This window comes from Cephus cinctus, unplaced genomic scaffold (assembly GCF_000341935.2).
Source record: "Cephus cinctus unplaced genomic scaffold, Ccin1 Ccin1_scaffold0806, whole genome shotgun sequence".
Lineage (NCBI taxonomy): Eukaryota > Metazoa > Arthropoda > Insecta > Hymenoptera > Cephidae > Cephus > Cephus cinctus.
The window spans coordinates 652,823-676,129 of NW_014333403.1; the positions used below are offsets into that span (position 1 = coordinate 652,823).

The following is a 23,307-nucleotide window of genomic DNA, read 5'->3' on the forward strand; positions in this document are numbered from 1 at the left end:
CAAAGGCCCCCCCCCCCCCCCATCTATCTCCTTGACGATAATGACGACATTCGCCTTCTAGAAGACTGTCGCCAGGAACCAACCCTGGTACCTGAGAGAAACGCAAGTGGAACGCGACGTTGACTAATCAGTACCTGGCGTCGGGTCAAAGTTATCATATATGCTGATTGTGTATCAGTATTGAAAAAAAAAATTTCTACGAAGGTATAAAAATAATTAACGTATACTATACATATATACACTCGTATGGATATGCATAAAGATAAAAAAATATATAATCAAGAATTAAATTCCCTATTCAAAAAAAAATCCCTAGCCACGAGATCCCCTAGATTTTACAAATTAACAATTAACGCGTACTGCCATTTCGCACGTATCACTTACAACTTTTGATTTCACTCGTTAGCCCTGCTTCCTTGCCGATGAAATCACATGGCGCGACCCTTACGTAACCAAGATAGCGGTCAGAGTGGCTCGTTATAATCCAAAAAGGTAAGGGTCGTTGAATTGAAGTACCTTTGAAGTTTTTATCGTAATTCACCGATAGGAGCGCAGGCATTATCGATTGGTAGATAGGATCCGAGAGGCGGGAGGTTGTAAGGGTACGTAGGAGAGATGATTGTTAATCTTTTTTTGTTTTTTAACAAAGGGGATGAAAATGCCTTAGGTACGAATCGACGGTGACTTTTCGTCCCGGGAAGGATCGCAGAAGGGGATGAAATTGGATGAAAGACGTAGACAAGTCTGAAAGGGAATTAATGGGTAGGTGGAGGACGAGGGGGTGGAATCTAGAAACAGCAAGCGTAACAACAGCAGCAACAATAGCAAAGTTTTCCCTGGTTGACAGAAGCTTAAGGGTGGCACGACGGACGATTCGGGGTCCTTTTCAGTGGGTATGGGAGGCTGGAACGATATTGAGTAGAGGGTAGAGAGTGAATGGCTCAGCTGTGAAACCCAGATTACTGTAAGGGATGAAGAGGGTTAAGGAGAACAATCGAAAAAGAGATGAGCTATGGCGGGCAGTATTAAATTTTTGAAAATCAAGTAATTCCCATTGTCACGGTTCTCTCGTGGGAGATCAACGATTTTGAGGGGTGTCAAAGAAATTTTTTTTGAACAAAATCAAAATATTCTCAAAACGTCCTAGCCCTATTTTCGGGACACTTCCGGTATACGATAATACCGATAGCATTGGGACTAATGCAATATAGCGGGTATTTTGAATTTAATCGGATTCTTTCGAAGACCCTTCATCAGACGTGTCATTCGCGAAATAAATTTGTACCACCCTAAAAAATTTTTTTGACATTCGACTAATTGGACTTTTCGCATCGTTCGAAAGATTTTTGCGATTTCTGAGATATGGATATCAGGCACCCTTAATTATTACCCCTCTCCTTCTCTCTTTAACATCCCTTAATTTTTTCTCTTCTTGACCAATCCGTTCCTTCTCAGACGTACAAATTCATCCCTCGAATCGTTCTTCGGTATTTTGATCTTACCCCGATCCCTCGGGAGCGACTAGTTTGGCTGAAGGAATTGGCCAGATTATAATCCTGGAACAGTGCGAATATAGTCAGGCAAGGATAGCTGTTCCGATTCCGCCATTTCGCCCATTTAGCTTTGCGATTGTTTCAGATACCAACTGTGAGCTGAATAACGAGAGGGTTCAAACGTTTTGATACACTGAGAAATTAAGGTACATTCACACTGCGCAAGAAGAATCAGAACCGTCAGACCATTTGTTTCAATCAACTCTAGGAAATGAGGAGAAATTCGTAATTTTTGTTTTCACCCCACCAACTCCAGCCTATTCGTGTGTTCCGATCAGTTCAAGCTGGGTAATAGCATGAGCCTATTGATTGACCCGCATGAAATTGAATTCGCGTGTTGTTGAGATTGAAAGGGTCAAAAAAAAGTTAAAACAAAAATACAGAGACGAAAAGCAGAAATAATAGGGAAAGAGTTAAATGGTAATGACCAAGAGATTGAGTGTGAGAGAAAGGCGGGGGGGGGGGCACAAGCAGAGGGTGAAAGTACGAAAAAGCAAGTGCCATTCGGCAAATGCAAAATTATTAGCACTTGGCTCTTTTGTCACTGGAAATTCAAGTAGCAGTGGTACCAACCTCACTAATATAGCATTGAGGTCAGCACTGAATCGCAGCCAAGACACTTCGCAGGTTCTCTTATGGGAGTAAAAAAAAAAAAAGTTGGCTCCGCCGTCATCGCCCCTTTTTACCCTGCGCCAAAAAAAAAACCAGTCCCTCCTTGTAACATTGAGAAACTTTTTTTTTCTCAGATCGATAAGCCAAGAGAATTGGACCTATCGCAAGTTCCATGAGCTTCTAACCCCCCATCCTTCGGTGATCCTTTACCATTCAACTATTACGCTATAAGTTCACAAAGAAATTTATATAAGAGCAGAAGCGACACCAAAATTTTTCCTACGGTCGTACGTGGCTTTGTCTAATCTAGGGAATTTAGAGTGAAAACAAACCTTTTTTTCCCCTATGAGCGCAACTGGAAGCGTGGTAAAAATTGTATCTAGAAAAATTTTTTTTTTCACGAATCAAGAAAAAAAAAGTAAAATTCAAACCGGAAATCCGTCGCTTCGAACCTCGTATCAATATTTGCTACCTTCCAGCGGCAACGGAGAAGCCTAAGGAAAGTCTTCAAACTGTCACAGGATCTTCGAGTATCTCGAGTTTAAAGTATCACGTTCCCCCATGGAAGACATCGAGTATCCTTAATAAAGAATCCAATCTCGACGTCAGCCTTTCTCAATGATCCAAATTCCAACGGAGCTGGATGTAATCCTCGTATTACGTCACTTGACAGCTATTATTATTACTGGAAGAAGAAAAGGGAAAGAAAATAACAGAAACGGTAGAGAAGGAATACCTAACCGCGTTTATCGTTCAGGATTAATTCAAATTTCCCGCGCTTTCGCTACGTACTCCAGGTAATTGCGGAAATGACGTTCGGCTAAGTGGCAAAGAAATAATTAATAAAAACTCATTATAACAAGCAGTCACGAGCCAAGCCCAGTACAATTCATTAACAATTGGACGTCCCCCCCCCCTCAGATAAAAAAATCTGTAATTACGTAAAGGTTAATGAAAATTCTTAATTAACAATATATCCTATACCAGAAACTGAATTAATACTGAACTAGAAGAAACGGAGAAGTAAAATGATCTACTTGAAAAAGAAATGTCATCACTACCCACAGAGTAAGAAAACGTTAATGTTGAAAAAAAAGGTACAAAAAAATTTTTTCTTTCAAACTAATCATTCGTTCGTAGATCTTCGAACCCTTTTTCTTTCCTATTTCTTTTTTCTCTTTTCAAGATAGCGAAATGAAGATCGCTCGGACGAATTAATCGGGAGGCTGACGAAAAGGTATAATTAGCACGGTCCGACAGATTCCATTGGAGTTCCTTGGGGAGTCTGTTCTTTCGCCGGATAGTCAATCCCCAAGATCCATTCCAGTTGTCTCACGCCAACCCGCAACAGCCCCTTACTAACTCCTTATCCCATGTAAAACCTTTCTATCGAGTATCCGGATTTGGAGGAATTGAAAAAAAAAAAGCTAAAAAAGTTCGCTATCGGAAACCTAGCAATCCTAGCCACTAATTGACTTTGGCTACTTGTTACATGTAATTAAGAAAAATGTTGATTAAGGGAAAGACGTCGATTGGTATTTTCGAAAAACTCACGGGTGTATGCAGGCACATTTAAGACTGCAGATATAGATGAATAATAAATTTGGCGATTAAATTTGAATGAAAATTTCAAAATATATTAAATTTAAATGAAATTGATATTGAGTCTCGTCGCTTTTTAGTTTACGTAATAATTTGAGTGACAATAGTAAGAGTGGTAAAAATTTCTGGAAAAAAAAAATTATTAAGCACATTTGAAAATATTGTAATGACATTTTTTTACAAAAACTCACCTTTTCCTACGAAAAATAACTACCTGACGTAAACGAAGATACAATTCACGTTTCACATGTCACAATCGAAGATATAATTTCTCCCGTCGACTGCAGTCTCGGATAAAAGATATTTGAAAGTCTATGTCGATATGCGCGAATAAAATAAATTTGACAGCGAGCGATTTTGGCAAAACCAAATGAGATTCGAAAAAAGAAAAAGGATAGAAGAAATAATCGAGCAGTCAAACGTTAAGCCGAAAAGTTGGTATTTCTAAAGTTTACAATTTTTTTCTATATTCACCAAATGCCCAAGAAAATTTTCATTAATATTCCAAAAATTTGATTCCTCGTAAAGTTCCTTTATAAATTTCTTTTTTTCCTCCTTTTTCCTTCAAAGGGACAAAGATTGAAAATCTGCCAGGGACGCGGGATGTTTTCGATAAGACTGACTGACTGCGGCCGACCGCGTGGCACAGCACCTGACACAGGGTGGCACGCTACCCCCACTATTGTACCACCACCACCGTCGCCGCCGCCACTAGCCCCAGCACTAGGAGTAGAGCCACCCCATCAGCAACGGCCCAAGAGCCACCCACCGCCACCCACGAAGGCCTCCAGGGGGTGCCTGCGATACGGAGTCGAATTCTGGAGCGATAAACAGCCGAAGAAAAGCCATGTATTTCCATGCAGACACGAGATCGAGGAACAGCCTGATGAGTCTCCTTCTTCTTTGGAACTTCAAAATTATCTTTCGCGAAGTAGCAGCGAACCCAGGTGAAGTCAAAGATTCGAGTGATCTAGCAGATTTTTATTCAATGAACAAATATACGACACTCTCGTACTATAAAACGCGTGAGAATGGTCTGGTTAAAAAAAGAACAGTTATCTTTTTTCTATTCTTATTTTTTTCTTAGTTATCATTTCTTTTATTTAGACAATAGAACCTCGCAGGAGTTACGCATAAACTCCAAATATTTTAATGGCTGTTTGTTATCGGCATATTTCGTCCCTTTGGAATTTTACGGGCGACATTATTCTGCGGGGTGAACAATGAATTGCCTCGAAATTAGTAAGAGGGTTGAGCGGCGAAGGCATAAGAACACACTAGGTAGGGGTCCGAGGACGGCAAAGTCGTAGACGCAGGGACATTTTCTGCCATAGACAGATGGCCCAGACGCGTGCCCTGAATGAGGTTATACAGGACTTTGAAGTTGGACACAGGGCCGTGTCAACTTCCGTGCAATTTGGGGAGCTACGTTCCAGTGATTCCTCGTCTATTATTTTTTAGAAGAGTAACTGAAGAAATTTTTTAAAAAATAAGACACTTTAAGATTTGAGTTAAATGAACGAAACGATACAGCATGAACGTCTCGAGTGAACAAACAAGTTAAATAAATTTCAAGAAGAATAAAAACATGATAATTGTTTATTCAATTTTATGAAATTAATTTCACAATTTTATATCTTATTTATATTGAGATTGTGAATCAACGAGATCGTCATAGTTCGTCCACGACATACGATTATTAAAATAATATTTCGGACGGAGTCAACGATACGAATTCACGACACGTAAGGTCAATGTTCGCATCAAACTACCGAAATAACATTAAAAATCTTATCTGTTGAGTTGGTTATGTTTTTTACTTAGAAAGATCACTCGTGACCTCGTGCTGACTCCATGGACTGTTAATAGGACAGCTTCCAGCGTATCATATGATGAATTGAGTCCCAATATAATTGATTCGATCCGTATCGAAATGTGTTGTAATGTCATTTTGTAGATCTCAAAAGGCCTCTTTACGAATAAGATTTTTTCCTTCGATAATAATGGACCTAAAGACCCTTAAATCTTGAGTCCTATCGTCTAATTTATAAGATATGAAAGTATAAGGAAAAATATAGGTATAATAATGAATTTGCCTTATAAGAGCCTTATAAGAAGAAAAATAAGAATACCTCAGCTTATTTCATTGTCAACGATGTGCTCGTTTAAGTGTTATCGGACCGAAAAAGGGCAAGTTAGCTACCCACAGGGCGCCTAGATATACTTGAACGCTGGGACTGTTAAGTGGGAGGGATAGAAACAGACGACAGCGCCATCTGTAAGTGTACGGTGATTTACGTCGATAACGTAGAAAGCGTTACACTCTCAGCGTAAGACACCCTTTAGAAATATTTGACAAAAGTTCATTACGCAAATACGCAGTAAAAAGCAATAAAAAAAGCCCTAATTTACATTTAAAATCTGAGGAGGAAGCGGGTTACGAAAATGACTCAAGAAGCGGCTGTAAGAAAAATTGAAATATCAAAATTTCATAAATTGCCCGTGAGGACTAGACCCCTGCGTCATACTTCCACGCCAGTGCCCCTCGTACCAAAGTATTCCATTAAAAAAATGAGAAATCCCATCTCCCAACCCCCTAATCGAAATATCCATACATTATAGATGTCAGCAGCCTGTCGCTATTTCAGAAACGGTGAACATCTTCCGCATTTAAGTGTACTGTCAAACGACAGGAGTTTCGAATTGTGGCGCATGCGCACCAACCAAACGATACGCATTTTCTTTCTGACAACTGATCAGGCGTAGCTCGTTAGAGCCGTATGAAATTAATCATACAAACGCAATACGAGTAAATACAGTGTGACGTTGCGTGAGCCAGCAGATAAACATAGCTGGTTTCCCCGTCAATTTAATCGCTCTCGTTTTATCGCCAAGTCGAGTTTATCAGCTTTTTCCTTTTTGTACCTTTCGAGGCCGACGCTTAACGGCACCGGTAGTAGCTAGCACACATTTCCAAGCACTATTCCAGCAACCAAAACGCCGTTTTATCGGGTTGAACGCGTCTAACCTAACCTAAAACGATCCCGAGGCATTTTCGTCCTTAAAATTCCTTACGGAAGATTCCGATAGCAACTTGAGGGGAGGAGACAGCCCACTTTCAAAAACGCAATACAAATTTCACAATACATAAACCGTACTCGTGCCCACACGTGTTTCTGGATTAATCATGTTTTCTACTATCTGACATCATCGAATGCAATGCGGAAGAAATCCGTGACTGAACGTCGAATCAAATTTTCAAGCAATTTCGCTATACTGTACGGTATTGATTTCACAAAATGGCGGCTAGAAGCTGCAGTTTGCGCCTATCTCTTACGTAATATGTAATATGTATACACAAAGTGCGCATGTAGCTTACATATGTAAGACCAGGAATACGGTTCCGGCACGTCTACCGTCGACGTTCAAACGTATTTAAGTAGCACTCGCGTGCACCGGGACTCTGAATCACAGCAGGGCCTTTGCCACGGATGGACATTCAGAAGTGAAACGCATGCCAGACGTTTCAGGACACGAACTCGTCTATCCTTCCTTTTCCTTTGCCTCTTCGTTCCTCTGCTTCCTATTACGTTACACTCGATCCCCTTCGTTCTTCGTTTCTGTATATCTAGCATCAGATATTTTCCATCCGTCGCTTCCTCCTTGGCGCACCCTCTGCGGTAACTTCTGCTACGATGACTACGACTGCTGCTATATTATAGCAGGATCAGAATGCTCTATTGACAATGAATGAGGAGATTTATAATAATTGAAAAATAAAAATACAATTTCACGCCACGTCCATCCGTGTCTGTATTGCTTCTAGTAAACTAAAGGAAACAACTGAAGTTAGGATTTCACGCGTTGTCTGTTATCATTCTCGCGCAGTTTATCCTCCTGCCAAAGTTGCCGTTATAACTACTAACAAAGTTCTGTGGCTGCTTTGGCGGTAGATAATTGCTCTGTCCTTATTGGTATATACAGCCGTGGAATCGCGTTACAAATTCTGTACTTTTCAGTATCTACTGCTGCGCAATACATTAAAACAAAATAGATATCGATTGAAACGAAATTACATACATCGCTTCGGTTTCAGATTTACTGATAGTATAATTCGTGTACAATGGTATATCTATAGTGTTGCAGTAGTGCCAGAAGCATGTATCGATATTACATCATTATATGTAAGCTGACCGAAAGCTTCCTGAATCGAATATTAAAAATATTTATTATAGAACACATTATTCGTGAAAATAAGTATCCAAGATAATTCGCATTAGCCCAAGAGCCAGTGTTTTCCTAAGCTTATCCCATGTTTGTTCGAGGGGGTAGCTCGGCCTATAAAGGATAAGTGGAAATGGATATACATAGGTCGCAGCAAGAGAACCCCAAGCAGGGCTGTGAGTACTGGGTCGGCGGTGGCACCAGGTTAATTTCCGGCTGGCTAAATTCAAAGTCTACCAGACCGACTTTCATGAATAGAAGGCGTCATTGTGACAAGGTGTATCCAGCTATTTGCGAAGAGTCCAAAGAAGATGCCAAGACATTCAGTGAATAAGAAAGATTCTTTTGCACGGTTTCTGAGGATCCCTGAAATGTGTTCAATGTCGATAGAAAAACAGATCTAAGGGTCCAAAAGTACAAATGGACAATAACAATGTGACTGATGACAAGAAGACTGTCTATCTGAAGATGAGAAAGAAAGAAAGAAAAAACGAGAATTAGAGAAATTAAGATAGCCTCACAAGCCGATGGGTCGATAGAAACGTCGCCTGTATGTTTCATCGTAAAAGATCAACATAAACGTGAACCATAAACCGCACGATACCATCGCTCTTCCCGTCTCGCAGGAACGCAATATTTGCCAAGCGACTACGTGGATCCTGACGTCATTCCATGGGAGATACGCATCTGCCGTAACGAGCCATTAACCCTCCTAGGAAAGCAAATAGACTCGTCCCTCCTGCTGATCCCTGCTTCCTCTCACTTTTCTCTACTTCCTTTATCAGACGAGACTTTGTAATCGTTTTATCGTCGCATCCAACGCGTCGACCCTGTCGCGATCCTCGCCACGAATTTGCATGCTCGCTGACAGCCAATTGATCCGTTATCAGCATATTTTTAACGAGAACAATACTCGGGTATACCTATACACAGGTATCCGAGGTCCGGATGTGACGTTTCAATTCCACCCAATAGCGCCGTGGCTTCCATGAGAAACTTCTCATGGATTTACTGGTACGTCGATCGTCTGGTTGAAAATCATAGAGGATTTTTCATGCACGACAACAGCTCTTCTTCTGCTCGAGTTATCCTGTAAATATACTGTAGGATAGAGAAGAGATTTCTGGTACGTGCTTTTGTAAGAATGCCACGTGTTTACAGAAATATTACAGGAGTGTACCGAGGTGAAGGCGTGCCAAGTATATCCAGGAGGTCCCTCTGATGCGAGGATGCTCAGGATCAGGATAGAGGACCGATGTTTTAGCTGAGAATTTCTCGACGGAAGTTGCCGTATGGATTTCTATGAGGATTCCTTAGCTGCAGGATAACAGGTCTCGTAAACTTTCCAAGTCATTGCCACTAGTCATCCCCTGGCCATAAGCCTTAACTGTTGGAATGTCCTTATTTCCTGTAATAAAGAAATTCTAGTTTCCTCAGGTGGTCCTACCTAAACGCGAGAATGTCGAGAATAAATTGACATGAATTCGTTTAGGAGGAATAAAAGCAACGGCCAGTAATTTAAGATACACTTGGACTGTATCTGGTGACATAGATATACAGCTCTTGTCAAATTAAATATACTTGATAAATTTGACAGCTGTCATCGAAGAAACAATTAATTATGTATCTACTGTTTGGTAAAAAACGAAAAGCTGTACTCTATTCTGAATCTACAGTAACTAAATAATATAATAATAGAGCCTTGACAGATTGACTGTCAAATCTGATACTACTGAGTTGATACCCTGTACATACATCAACTTCATTTAGTCCCTTTTTTTTGTATCCCCTTGCAAAGATAAATGCTAGCCTAATTTTATTTAACCCAGCGTCTCGTCCAAGGCACTCTAGTGCTAAGGGCAATTAGGGACTAAGAATTTTCCTGAAATCCTCAAGTGATTTTTGACTCCAGAAATGAAGTCTTATTAGTATAAAGAAAAAGGAAAAGAGAAAATATAAAAGAAGTGAAAGGGACTGGAATTGTTTTCGAGATTCGAACAAGGCTGAGTGGAACAGCTAGTGGTCGGTGCCAAAGAGAAGGGTTGCATCTTGATGCAAACCTCTTAACCCAGCTTCCGGGAGTGGCGCCCCTGGATTTGCAATTCAAATCAGTGAGTGCCTACGACGGTCCTTTAAAACAGTTCCATTAGAATCATCCCAGAATCCAGTTAGCCAGTCAGCCATCCAGCAAGCAGCCCAGAGATCGACCTCCAGGGTAAACACTGAATACTCAAAAAAGAAAACCACGGACCATCCAGCCTATCGTCTAAGCAGCTAATCCATCAATTTGGAAACAAGCCAAAGCGAAATGGCAACAATGAAAGCCCCGAGAACCCGTTAAATTACAGAATCCAATTAATGATCCGAGCGTAAGTAACCGGTCGCTTGCAAAATTGAACAACGACAAATCATATAGATACAATCATAAGATACAATAATAATGTAAGCCGTCACTCCTGTCGCCGCTATGAGAGCAGTTATTAAGCTTGTCCTTGCGCGAAATTAACTGGCAGCGATATGCGCACTGGTGAATCGTGGAGCAACGAGATAGTAGAAGCTTGTTACTCGTGTTGCACAAGAGTACGTAGCTATCTGCGTATCCTGAGTCGGTAGAATGCCAACGCGTCGTGTCGTTCTAATGAATCTCTAATCTTCTTCACAACGACAGCCAGTAATATGAGTTCCTAGGACGATCTCAACATTGCACAGTTGCAGGTAGACAGATGCATCCCTCCTGGTATTTAATTCAAGCGATAACTTACATTAGTAGAGATAACAAGAAGCATCTTTCAGACTGGATAAATATAACAATAAATTGATTTACCTTTTTGAAACGTCGTCGACTTGCACCCCGCTTCTTCGTAGCGTAGTGTCGTCTGGAGACCTCGACCTCGATGCACCCAGGAGTCGACCTCGTGACGTTTTCTGGAAAACGATCATAAGAGTCAGAAAGACGCTTGGACGATAATGTTTTTTAGGTATAAAATCATTGTGATTAAATTTACAAAGAGTCCAGTTCTATCAGCGATTACGTCCTGGTATTTACTAAGATTTTAGATGGCGCACCCTTTGCTCTAGATATCGTATTAGTTGAGCACATTCTTTCATAAATCATCCCCAGACACCGTGTGTCGACTATAGGCGATTTTGAGGAAACTCCTGAAAGGGCTGAAGCATCCGGTGCCTTCTGATGACCTCGCTCGAGTGTGGACTCCGCTTAATGCTGGTAATAAAGTGTCCCTCTATTATGGAGGTTGTTGGAAATCAGAATTGTGTCCCACTCGAAAATAGTGCGATTTATATAACATAGTCCAGCTCTTTGTGCGAGGATGAAGAGGAGATGAATGAATGAGGTAAAGTAGAAGGCCATTTCCCTGTGGATTCTTGCGTGGAAGGCTTATAGGGTCCCATATTCAACGTCCAGGTCAGTACTCCAGGACGTAGTCAGATAGACCATTAACCCTGAAGATCATCATCCAGGAATATTCATCCTCAAAGAATGCAAAGCACAAGACACACACTGGAACACTCTTAAGGAACACAGAGACTAATGCTGGATATTACAAAGATATACAAAATGATATATTGTGTATGAATTATATATCGGAAATGTGCCATGGTGCTGTTTTTGATGTTAGACCCAGTTCCTGCCTTCCGAGAAAGAAGGTCGATTATCGTTGAGAAGCATGCGATGGAGTCATCAGCCAATGGCCGTAGTTCAGGACCTCGACCTGATCACGACCTGATAATTTCTAAATTAAGTATCCACCTCAAGGATCGCGCCGAAATCGAGCGTCGTGACGCCATTAGAGATCTAGACCTTTTTTCTTTCACGAGTATTACAAAACTTCATCCACCATTCGTTGATTCTATTGTGAGTATACTAGTTTTCTATTGCGTTACATTGGCCATCTTAAATCTAGGTAAACCATTTTTCTTATGGCCAATAAAAATTCGACAGGTTACACTGACGACCCTATGATCATCTCATGATAGAGATTCCCTCTTGTTCTCTCGAATGCTATCACAGGAGGTAATATAAGGGACAATCGATTTCTTTGATAGGTATTATCACGGGCAAGACCGGAAGGGGAAAAAAATATAAAAAGTAAAAGCCAGACAGACAAATCGGTTCAATGAATTCGAAAGGCACTATTATTATTTTTTTTGTACATCCTGGTCCAATTTTTCCTGAATATCTAAGACCTAGCACACAGATTGGTATCGCTTGTATTGCATCTTCTATAAAAACTGGTACCTGGGGTCAGTTTGGCGCTATGCGATATTGGTAATTAAATTACAGGTAGATCTATATGATTGATAAAGATCGAGATTATCAATGTGGTCCCTAATGTTGTCTATATGAATATCAAGAGACGAAATAGAAGACGCGACACTTACGCTGGTATTAAAGGTCACGTCAGACAAGCTCGAGCTTTTTCTGGGAGAATTACTAGGTAAAACGTGAACTGTCGACATTAATATTAACGAGTCTAAAGTTTTTTTTAAATTCACAATAATGGCCGCAACATGAAAGTTCTTGGAGGAGAGAAAAAATTTAAAGTCAGGTTACGTCCCTGTTTATATAAGTTTCAGGCACGCTTTCAAGTTCGACAATGTTTTCAGGGTATTAACTAGACTTGTCTCATTTTCGCAATGGACCACTCTCCTCGTCCGGAAGTGGAAGACAGGTAGGTTGTTTGCCAGAATTAAAGAAAAAAATAATATAAGTCCGGAACGTCGGAGAGAAGCATGAACATATGACAAAACGTTAAAATCGATCAAAGTAAAAATATTTTGAAAAATTTTAGAGTTTGCTAGTTAAATGATCTTGAACAAATCATCCAGTATAAAAAATGACAAGACGATGTAACCAGCGCTAATGTTACAAATAAAAATCAATAGTCTCAAACGCAAAGACCAGAATACGAAAGATCATCCGTGAAAAACCAATCGGATTTATCTCCCTTATCTGAACCAGTGCCCACGAGAGCTTCCTCTAAGAGAGAGAAATGGCCCGATAAGAGTGAAATTGGCAGACAAATTAGAAAACGAAAACGCCTCAGTTTTTATTAGGAATAAAATAGGAATCGTTACTCTTCTTCCGGGCATTAACCCGTCTTCCCCAAATCCCTCCACAGTGATATTGTCTTTGACAAATAATAAAATGCCAAATGGCTAAATCTAACCCACATTATTTATCCACGTTAAACCTATACCGTTTACATTAATATATGACTTTGCCCATAACACAGAACCCAGGGCCACAAAACCCAAATACAGAAGGTCTATGCCGCACTGCGTAGCAGGTATCATTGTCGTGTGTCGTCAAAGGAAACGATTCCTTGGCAAAATATTAAACCAACGAAAATAGACCAGGCGACCTTCAACGAAACGATACCATCTCAGTCAGGCTAACCGAGGAGCATAAACCGTCTAGGGTCAAGCGCGCCCTGCGTCAGCGATAAGCCCGATGCAAATGTTGCCAGGATACACTGAGCATGTTCGCGGATCGAAGAGCCTTATTCGAGGTCAGTGAACATCGGCCATTTTCTTTTCACGAATCAAAGTCCTAGTCGCTCTTGAAAGACGTCAGAGCGATCTCCAAGATGCGTGTAGATGATACGAAACGTAGTCAGGATACCAGAAGAACTTGTTGTTGGACACCGTTGAAAAATGTTTACCAGGAGTCAAGTTTATAGGTACCTAAAAATATACAGGAATTAGAAATCGGTTGTTATCAAGAAAAAAGCTTTGTGCTCCTAGAGCTGGTTCCTGGTAACGGGTGTCATTAATCATCCACGTGGGTATTGACTCTGGCCAAAAGGCGCCCATCAAAGTGTCATGGCTACCAGGAGCTGTCAGGCAGGTAATGGCATTTCGTCGACAATCCTTTTTTCTCCTAGTTCTGACAGAATCCTCGCACTTGTCACCCATCGTTGAAGTATATGGTACAATTAATTTACGCAGACGTAAATTACACCGCCATTGTCCTGCGCTCTTGCAATTATCCTTAGTGTCCCATCGACCTCGGCTGTAACTTCTTTATTATCACCGATTCTTTGGAAGTTTATCAACTTCACGGGAAAATCCCATTAGGTACCCATCCACGTGATGGGCCAGTTTTTACCGCTGGAAATGATCTGTGGAGAAACCTATTGGAACCCTGAACTCCATTGGCGAGTTGACTACATATACTTCTTCGTGGTAACTCTCTATTACAAAGTAGAATGGGATGTCGAACTAACGATTAATACTGGTTGGCTATCTAGTTCAGTATTATAAATTAATGGTTCTAAGGTACGAAAAAGTCTAAATGCAATAAAATGGAAAGGCGCAAGAGGTCAACGAATAAAATTACTCTCTGCTTATCCTCAAGTTATTGAAGTATCGGCGTATATCTTGTTATATTTGACTATAGATCCTGGACGGATTTAGTAGGATATGAAGAATCTCTTTAGAAGCCATAGAAATATGACTGCGCCAAGAATCTGTCGCAGAAGTTTTATCCTACAAAACTGTGCCGCAACCTCAGCAGATAGGATATATATATCGAATTGGGACTCCTGCCAATCAATTCTCTCTTGGCCAAGTGACGTAGAGCGAGGGTCTCCAAAGGTGTAGTAACTTCCCAGCAATTTACACTGAGTCACCTTATACGTTCCAACAGGTCCTCCTTGATGCGAGGATGAAGAAGAAATACGAAACTGGACAGAAGGAAAGACAGGATCATGGTACAGAAAGCAAAAAGGCAGAAAAAAAATGAATTAAGCTTAATGGATATTATGTACCAGTCGGTTAGGTTAGGTCTGGCGGAATGGAATGAACGGTTGCCAATATGACGGATCAATAATTTGAAACCATCCAAGAGAATTTCCCATAGCGTCTATTCTTTTTCACTGGCCTTTAAGTCTGTGCGTGCAAAAAGTGATTTTAATCTAAGTGGATATTTCCAAGGCATCGCTTCGATTCCACGGCTATTCCTCAGGAGGACTTAACGTCCGTCGAAAACCAGACCGATTTACATTCAGCTGTCGACGTGGCATACTCTTCGGTTTTCCCAGCGAGTGGACCAGCATCTACGTAGGTATACTCGGACCACCGGAAACCATGGCAGCCAACCAGAAAAGAAAGATCAATATATAGGTAGAAGGAATTTACCTTGTTGATGAAGAAGATCATCCAGACGTCGAAGGACAGCAGCGTCGCGATGCTCTGGAAAATTTGTAGACGTTTCCAGTTGCAATTTTCCAAGAACGATCCAATCCGAGTACCACTGTTCTTTCTTCTTAGCTGGCATTGTTAGAGTTTCACTGGAACGGTACAATAAAATGTCAAATGAACGTCTCCATTTTGAGGCAGAAAGTACCTGAGAAGTCAATGGGACAGTGGAAATAAAAGGTGACAGTAGCTTTATCCTACAATAAATTATTGTAGCGTAAAAGAAAATACTCACAGTGCTGAAATTTATAAATATTATTACTACAGCTCTAACCTAACCTAACCTCTGCCATAAAAATTTTAACAGAAGCACCAACAGATTAAAAGATCTAGCATCTCTTGGACCCTCAAAAGCACCGGGATGCTGCATTGCACAACTTACAAAAACGTGAAATTCGTACAGCTGAAGTGAAGAACCTCAAGTTTCGAAACGTCCCGAGAGAGAAAAACGAGGAATAGAAGAAAACGAAAAACGTACCGACTATCTCCTTCTGGACTGAGAACGAACTCAATTTTCTGTAGAGTAGAACTTGTGGAAAATGCTATAGGTAACTTTAGCCCATTCCTAGTACAGTGTAGAATATACAGATCCGTCCAGACACAACTGTATGTACAAGTCTGTAACACAGATGCCTCGAGCAAGATAACCCTTTGGTACCAGCAGATTGTATAAAAAATAAAAACTAATAGTCTACTCCAAACTTTACTGAAACTTCTTCATGTTTTCAGGGTAATCCAAAAATTTACTCAACTACACTCCATCTCGTGCGTATTCGTGCTTTATACGTGTCATATATGCCATAAAGATTATTTATAGATACACTAATATTCCCAATTCCCAAATTAGAATTGGCCGTAATGATTTTCGTTTCTGCAACGTGGCAGCGCCGACTCACGGTTTACGGCACGTGAATTATGCGACATGACAAAACGATGCAAGGTCCATGAATTAAACTGTGGGCTGACGTATTCCGGCATGAAACTGGAATGGTAACAGCTTGCGATTCTGTTACCGCAGACAGGAATTAACTAGCAGCCTCCTAATGGGTTACGGGTCGATTTACGTGTAAAGAAAAGAGAAAGAGAATAAATAAGCAAACCAGAAACAGATGCACAATAAACGAAATAAAAACTACGTCTTGCAATACAAAAGCTACCGCTAACATTATATTACGAAATGGTGTCGTTCGAGAAAATGGCGACTGCCGTTTAGCCACTGTATCTTCTCATAATCTGAACAATTCGAAGGAATAAAAAATATCAATGAATTAACAAAACATACTAACAAGTATTGTATTACGTGTGACTGAACGTGTTGTATTTATTTGTGATTAAACTTTTTATAGTCAATTCAAATAATCATTGTCATTTTTTCAAACTGACAAAGCTCGTCGTTATTTCCTTTAATACGAACAATATAAACGGATGAAATTTCTCTTGTATTACCTTGTGATTTTCTCAAAGTACCTCTCAGAGAGAATAACCTGGACGGAGAAAATTGCCTGAGCGAATCTACTGAAGAATTGAACATGATGCAGAGACGTGCTGAATGTCAACAACAGATATCGTAATAAGTCATTGAAGAATTAAGCAGCATTGCACATTTTTATACAAGATGGATAATCCCCTGACAAGGAGATACACGATACTTCACCGTGGACAGGTTAAAGGAATCATCTCCACGACACTGATAGAAGACTATCTGTTAGCTATGAGAATAATAGCAAACATTACAGTTATTCAGAAGCCATAAAGATACAAGAATGAAAGTCAAAAACTCTATCGCCATTACTCCACGTGTAATAAAGTAGTCCAGTCATGAATTCCAATGAATAATTTTACTTACATACCTTATAACTTTGATGTTTTCGTTGACTCTCAGTACACTGTTACACTACGTTTAACACTTATAACAAAAAACTAGAAGCTTAACTCTTTAAGGATAGTGACAATACATTGTAGATTGTAGGTTAGGTGCGAAGTAAATCGTTCTTTTACTGCACGTTAAATCTTTTACCACTCCGACATACTGCCGATACTCGTAGATTAAAGTTATAACGAAAGATCTGACAAAGTATCGAAGGTTCCTCTAAAAACACGAAATGTCCTTTGTTGAAGATCTATAAAAATTATGAAATTAAAAGAGGGTGTCTCTTCGAAGGACGCGTGTACGAAACTTATCCCGTATAAAAGCAAACGAGTAACCAACGGTTACACCGAGCAATGGCCTCTACCTTGACTGTGGTTTCGGGCCCTGAGGGCACATGGCCTCGAAAAAGTCCCTATTTATTATATAATCTCCAACCGTCGTCCCTGTACGTAACCCAGAAAAACAAGTTGGCGGAATGACCGTGTAAAGAAGTGAGAAAAAAATTGGAGCATAGCGAGTTCTTGACCGAGAAGAAAAGACGGTAGTTTTATACTTTACTCGGTTCTCTCCAGTGTATGGAATTAAATAAAGATATATTTTTAATATCAGCGTACTTATGTATTCCAGAAATATAAATTGCAAACAACACATTTTCCCTCCGCCGCAATCCATTCATTTATGACTCCCGAATTACCACATTTTCAAACTCGTCTATAACAAGGTATTGCGACGTTGCCGACAGTCGGTAAATAAGGGGCGGTCGATAATATAGTTTCCTGACTATAGTTTTGACTTGACATTTGATACCATTACATAATACAAATAATTAACGTTTTGTGTTACGTGTTTCGGCCGCTCGATCTTCTTATTTTGTTTTCTAGTCGGCACCATCTCTCAGGCCATTTGCAATGTCGGCGTTTCAGCCGATAACTCGATCTACGATTATCACGAGTATCCACACACAGACAAGCATACGTGACAACAATTCTGGTAAAATTCCTAATCTATTTTTCTTCTGCTAACGACAAAACGTCATTCTTTACTCTTTCTTAGTCATTGCGATAAAGTTCCATAAGTTGACAGTGTTATCAACTGTTATGATCCCCAGTGCCATAAACGTATAGTAGATATTCCACGGATTTTTGTGCATTCCCCCACTCCGCTTAGTTACGTGATACGTAATGACACGTTTCATATGTCATTGGCTATATAACACGCATTTGTAAAATCTGTTTTAGAGGGGTCGCACAACTACATGGACTAATTACTTGGAGTAAACCAGTTATTTAGTATAAGTGATAAATATTAAATTACTTCTAATGACTGTATCGTCGTTAGCTCGTAAAAAATCTTTCGCCGTTCTGTAAAACGAATTCATAAAGAACAACAATAAAATTCAAATTCTTCGTTACTTGACGAGAAGACTAAAATAACAATCATGTACGTATACAATTTTATTAATATTTTAATTGAATTAATTACACCCAGAATATTTGCAGAATAACATAAATTAATACGAACAATTTCACTTTATTTTCAATTTATTATATGTATTTTACATGCGTATTTACGACCAATATATTCTACGGATTCGTAAACATCCATTTCTCAAAAGATTCAATCGTTCAAGTTGAATGTACTTCTAATTATAATTCTCAAGAATGTCGACGTTAACATTTTCTCTCTTGCGCCTTGAACTTATAAATTCCCGTCAAAGTTTAAATAAAGCAACCTTGGGCATCGCGCGTTGCGCTCGAGAATAAAGTTTATGCAACTCTTTCGCAAATTTTTTCTTCTATGAAAAACAGAAGTTTGTAGGAGACATGAAATATCGAATAATATCGCCATAACATACAAATATTTGACATTTTTTTAATATCCAAAGTGTATCCTTGCTTAAATATTGAAACATCCGATATACTGGTTCAGAAAGAACTTTGCTTTATTTTTCAAATGACTCATACATTTAAAATAATTTATTGATAACACAAAGCTAAATATCCTTTTGTTGACATTTTGGGTCAAAACAAATGATTATTTATGATTATCGCAAAGATTGGTGTTTGCAGTAGTATTGTAAAATAAAAGAAAATTTTGCTGGATAATCGCAAACGATTATAGTGCAGAACTCTCATTATTGTGTTAGAGTAATTCTTTCTTTCTCTATATAATTAAATGGATAATTGGAATTTGATGGCTTAGGAAAAATTTACCGCCAACCTATGTGGAGGGATTCCACGATTTGGAGGCTGTGAAGAAGATGGAATACAGAACACTAGGAAGGACAGGACTGCAAGTCAGTAAATTGTCGTTTGGTGGTGGACCATTAGGCTGTCATTACGGGTAATCAAATAAGTCAATACAAATTACTCTAAAATTACAAACACCAATTCTTGGAATGACTAAAAAAATAACGCGTAAATTAAGATATCGCAATTACGTAAGAACAAAAGCAATCAAGTAAATAGTACGTCAAGATATCAAGATCCGTTAATATATTTTCATTTTATCTACAGCAAGTATGACGAGAACGAAGCAATCGAAACGATAAGACATGCCATTCGTCAGGGTATTAATTACATAGATACAGCGCCCTGGTATGGTCAAGGTCAATCAGAAGCGACCCTTGGAAAGGTGATTAAAAAGAAATTAGTAATAAAGAAATCAAATAAGTAATTAATTCCTTATTTGAACAGGCGCTTAAGGGAATACCCAGAGAGGCTTATTATATAGCAACAAAGATTGGCAGATACGAACTGGACTTTGAAAATATGTTCAATTTTACCGCTGAAAAAACAAGAAAGAGCTTCAAGAGAAGTCTGGAATTACTCGGTTTGGATTACGTCGACATAATTCAAGTTCATGACATTGAATTCGCTCCTTCGTTGAACATGATAATAACGCAAACCTTGCCAGAACTGTCAAGACAAGTGTCCGAAGGAAAAGCCAAGCAGATAGGTATCACCGGATATCCTGTCTCGATCCTGAAAGAATGCATTGATTTGAGTAATATAAAAATAAGCTGTATATTAAGTTACTCACGTTTTACACTGATAGACGACACTTTGGAACATTACATTCCTTTCTTCAAAGTAATTATATCGTTATCGTTTATTAGTCTAGTTTAAAATCTATATCTTATTGTGAGATAATAATTTGATTACTGTTAAAAATATCAGGAACGTAATATTGGAATTATATGCGCATCCGCACCTTGCATGGGTCTGTTGACTAATCATGGACCACCTGAGTGGCATCCTGCTTCTGAAGATACGAAAAAGAAGTGTTCGGAAGCAGCAGAGTACTGCAAGGTCAGTAGGATTTTGTTTTGAAAGGTAATCATTCGTGTATTCTTATTGAATATTTCAAATTGCAGGACCACAATGTTGAACTTGGAAAATTAGCTGCTTGGTACTCCATGCAATGCAAGGATATTGATACGAGTTTGATTGGGATACAAAATATGAGAGATTTGCAATGCAATCTGCAGGTCGTTTACGAGGGCATAAACGATGACGAAAAGAAACTGCTTGAAGAAATTAAAGAAAAGCATGTATACGCTAACTATTTATTACATATTATGAGTATTACTTGTATATACATTTTTGGTATAAGGTGACGGGAATCATTGCATGATAAAACATGGAAAAAGAAATATTTTCATTTCCATATAAAATCATTGATAAGAAAAGTATCTTATGCAATAATTTCGTCATATGTATATATTTGCTTGGCTCTGCGTTCTCTGTTAAGTGCCTCTAAAATGAGATTGGTATTGCTTTTATAAAAATAGCTGTTATGTCATTGGTTTTGGGAAGATAACGAATAGATGCTATTGACCCCATGATGACATAGATCAGTTATTTTAGTCTGGGTAAAAGGTGGTACGATTGGAATGTATTATAGTGAGAAAAAGGGCCTGTGGAATGAGACGAATTTATTGGGCATCAGGGAGCACGGAAATCGATGACGACTCGATTTCATTAGGACCAACTGGAATAACATGTCTATAAGTTCTACGTGACATACGAATGAACAGTGGTAGTATTCACGGTAGCTTAATTTTGTTTGCCTGTCAAGACTAAACGTAGCTTTAAAATTTTCGAATAAAAAAGCACGTGGAGACAAAATTATTAAAGAGAATTAAAATGATTTTTTTGTATTTTATGATAGCTCCAGATATCGGAGACTCTTAAAGTGTATCATGTGACGTATTGTGACATACTCGACACTGCCAAAATATATATAAATCGCGAGAATACGTCTATCGAAGTTCGAGCTTGCCGAATCCCTATCTGCCCTGATGAGTTGGAAACAACCAGAAATCAAAATCAAGACAACTCGTTCGGTATTGCATTGATTTTGTGATTCTTAGTATGACAAAATACAATATATTTTATTATTCTCTAAAATTAGAATACTAGGCACAGGCGCATTTTTATATTTTTATATGACTTTTGATATTTTTAAAATGAATTATGTGATCTTAAATGATTAATTTTAGAAGCTTTCTGTTTATCATTTCATGATTGTTCAACGTCTGATATGATAGAATTTGCTTTACATTCATTTTTATGCATTTTTCAGTTATATAAAGAAACTGTTTTATGCGTTTATTATATTGTTATTTTGTCCTTTATGCAGATTTTTGTCGAAGATCAAGGACAAGCATTGGGAAGGTGTCGAACTTAAGAAGTACTGGAACGCAATGAACAAATAGAAAATATATATTCTCCTTTAGTGTATATATCCTTTGTATGACAATATTAAATTACAATAAAAGTTGTGAGAAAGTTTTTAGTTTCTCTTGGAAATGTTCTCTTAGAGACTCAATACTGGAATTCTATTTCTAGTAAAAATATCAGATCTGTATCTAAATATTATGTATATGATGTATTCTACAATTTGTTATTATTTGTAAGAACACAGTGGAATGGTGGAAAGAACTGTAAAATTCTTCCCATAAAAGTCTTCTACCTCGTCAATAATACTTAACTGCAATAAAGTCTATAACAAATGCAATAGTATATTGCAAAATAAATGAATATTGCAAGATATTTCCATGTTGAACGAAACATACATGGTCACCTTTGGTATACCAATGACAGACTAAAAATTCAATACCTGAAGTTATACCTCTTCGCATATCAATGGAATAAAAAAGAGTTCTTGTATGAATTAGGCATATAATCATCGTCCCCTGGCTTAATCTGATAAGTTAACTCATACATAAGTACAGTGACAAGAGATCCTACAATTAGCTTATGGTACATTTGTTTCAACTCAAAACCTTTCTTAAGGCACAATTCTCTACCTCCCTCTGTATATTCCGAGGCGACACAATTGACACAGCTGTAACCTTGATCAATTGCAAACTGTACAGCTACATTCAAAAGGCATGATGCTATTCCTTTTCTCCAATATTGCTGATGAACACAAAGTCTCTTAATCCATGCACCCTTATCCAATCTGTGACTTTTTGTCACTGCTACAGTGCCTACAATCTTTTTAGCCTGTGAAGAGATGTCGATGTTAGATTTACGAAACTGATCTTCCGTCATCACTGTATAATAAATGTCCTGTGGATGACGAGTCATAAGGTATGGCTCAAATGCCTCGGCCACCCAGAATCCTGAGAATGCATTCGACATATAAACCCTGTCAGAAAAACATCATTAACAATCATAATACAATTTTCATTGACAACTTTAAATTGAATCTATGCTATACAATTATGCACCTTGGAATATTGTTTATTTCTTGGCCAATCTCCATGGCTTTTGTTGTATGTGCCATAAATGTACCGATATAAGTCAATATGATAACAACAGGTATTACTAAAAGGCACACAGTGAATGGAATACCAAAAAATATAAACATTATAGCAGCGAATAATATCATTAGCTGAAATGTTATTTCCTTAAAGACATTTCCAAAAAATGCAGTATGCATAGAGGACATAACACCATCCTTAATTATTTCTCTGCAGTATATCTCGTCACCAGGCTTATAGCTACGTATCACTACTATATGACTCATTTTATAATAAATTTATTTTACCAATTTTACTACAAAAATATTAAACTCTCTGACTTTATGTCAAACTGACTTTATGATTCTCCTTCTTTTTCCACTTTTCAAGATCAAGGTAAAATATTATTCTATGGTTATATCTGTATACCGACAAACGTCCTTAACATTCCTGGTAGCTAAACTAAAGCCCTC

At 38.6% G+C, this 23,307-nt stretch overlaps 3 protein-coding genes across 7 annotated transcripts in view; 1 reads left to right on the top strand and 2 right to left on the bottom strand.

Moving 5' to 3' along the window:
* LOC107270680 (pleckstrin homology domain-containing family G member 5) overlaps nucleotides 1-17,338 on the bottom strand; it is a 100,332-nt gene extending 82,994 nt beyond the window's left edge. Inside the window, exons 1-3 of one of the 2 annotated variants that reach the window (XM_025088029.1) lie at nucleotides 17,063-17,338; nucleotides 15,153-15,304; nucleotides 10,816-10,916 (exon numbers count right to left, since the gene is read on the bottom strand). In XM_025088029.1, the coding sequence (XP_024943797.1) occupies nucleotides 10,816-10,916; nucleotides 15,153-15,291 (240 nt within the window). In that variant the 5' untranslated portion in view covers nucleotides 15,292-15,304; nucleotides 17,063-17,338. Of the gene's footprint in view, nucleotides 1-10,815; nucleotides 10,917-11,057; nucleotides 11,107-15,152; nucleotides 15,305-17,062 lie in introns of those variants that run through there. The other variant, XM_025088030.1, reaches the window with a different exon arrangement.
* Nucleotides 17,339-17,911: 573 nt separating this feature from the next.
* On the top strand, nucleotides 17,912-21,915 carry LOC107270689 (L-galactose dehydrogenase). 4 transcript variants are annotated; one of them, XR_001538401.2, is made up of 9 exons: nucleotides 17,912-18,072; nucleotides 18,321-18,522; nucleotides 19,285-19,425; nucleotides 19,599-19,716; nucleotides 19,779-20,174; nucleotides 20,262-20,393; nucleotides 20,459-20,631; nucleotides 21,256-21,430; nucleotides 21,727-21,886. XR_001538401.2 is itself a non-coding variant. In XM_015745928.2 (8 exons), coding segments are annotated over exons 2-8 (1,038 nt in total). In that variant the 5' UTR covers nucleotides 17,912-18,072; nucleotides 18,321-18,520; the 3' UTR covers nucleotides 21,803-21,915. The 4 variants fall into 4 exon arrangements, 3 of the variants coding, with proteins under 3 accessions (XP_015601414.1, XP_024943745.1, XP_024943744.1); XM_015745928.2 differs by lacking the exon at nucleotides 21,256-21,430 and having other exon boundaries at nucleotides 21,727-21,915; XM_025087977.1 differs by lacking the exons at nucleotides 19,285-19,425; nucleotides 21,256-21,430 and having other exon boundaries at nucleotides 21,727-21,915.
* LOC107270690 lies at nucleotides 21,792-23,307 on the bottom strand. The gene is made up of 2 exons (XM_015745929.2): nucleotides 22,823-23,307; nucleotides 21,792-22,740 (listed from the first exon to the last, which is right to left on the bottom strand). The coding sequence occupies exons 1-2, from the start codon at nucleotides 23,119-23,121 to the stop codon at nucleotides 22,230-22,232; spliced, it is 810 nt and encodes a 269-aa protein (XP_015601415.1). The 5' UTR covers nucleotides 23,122-23,307; the 3' UTR covers nucleotides 21,792-22,229.

What these genes read in the sequence shown, in the direction of transcription:
- LOC107270689 (XM_015745928.2), top strand. An exon ending in AAGCAGCAGAGTACTGCAAG is followed by an intron (nt 20,394 to 20,458) that starts GTCAGTAGGATT and finishes TTCAAATTGCAG; the next exon opens with GACCACAATGTTGAACTTGG. An exon ending in CTTGAAGAAATTAAAGAAAA is followed by an intron (nt 20,632 to 21,726) that starts GCATGTATACGC and finishes TCCTTTATGCAG; the next exon opens with ATTTTTGTCGAAGATCAAGG.
- LOC107270690 (XM_015745929.2), bottom strand. Translation starts at nt 23,121, where the DNA reads ATGAGTCATATAGTAGTGATACGTAGCTATAAGCCTGGTGACGAGATA. An exon ending in GAAATAAACAATATTCCAAG is followed by an intron (nt 22,741 to 22,822) that starts GTGCATAATTGT and finishes TTTTTCTGACAG; the next exon opens with GGTTTATATGTCGAATGCAT.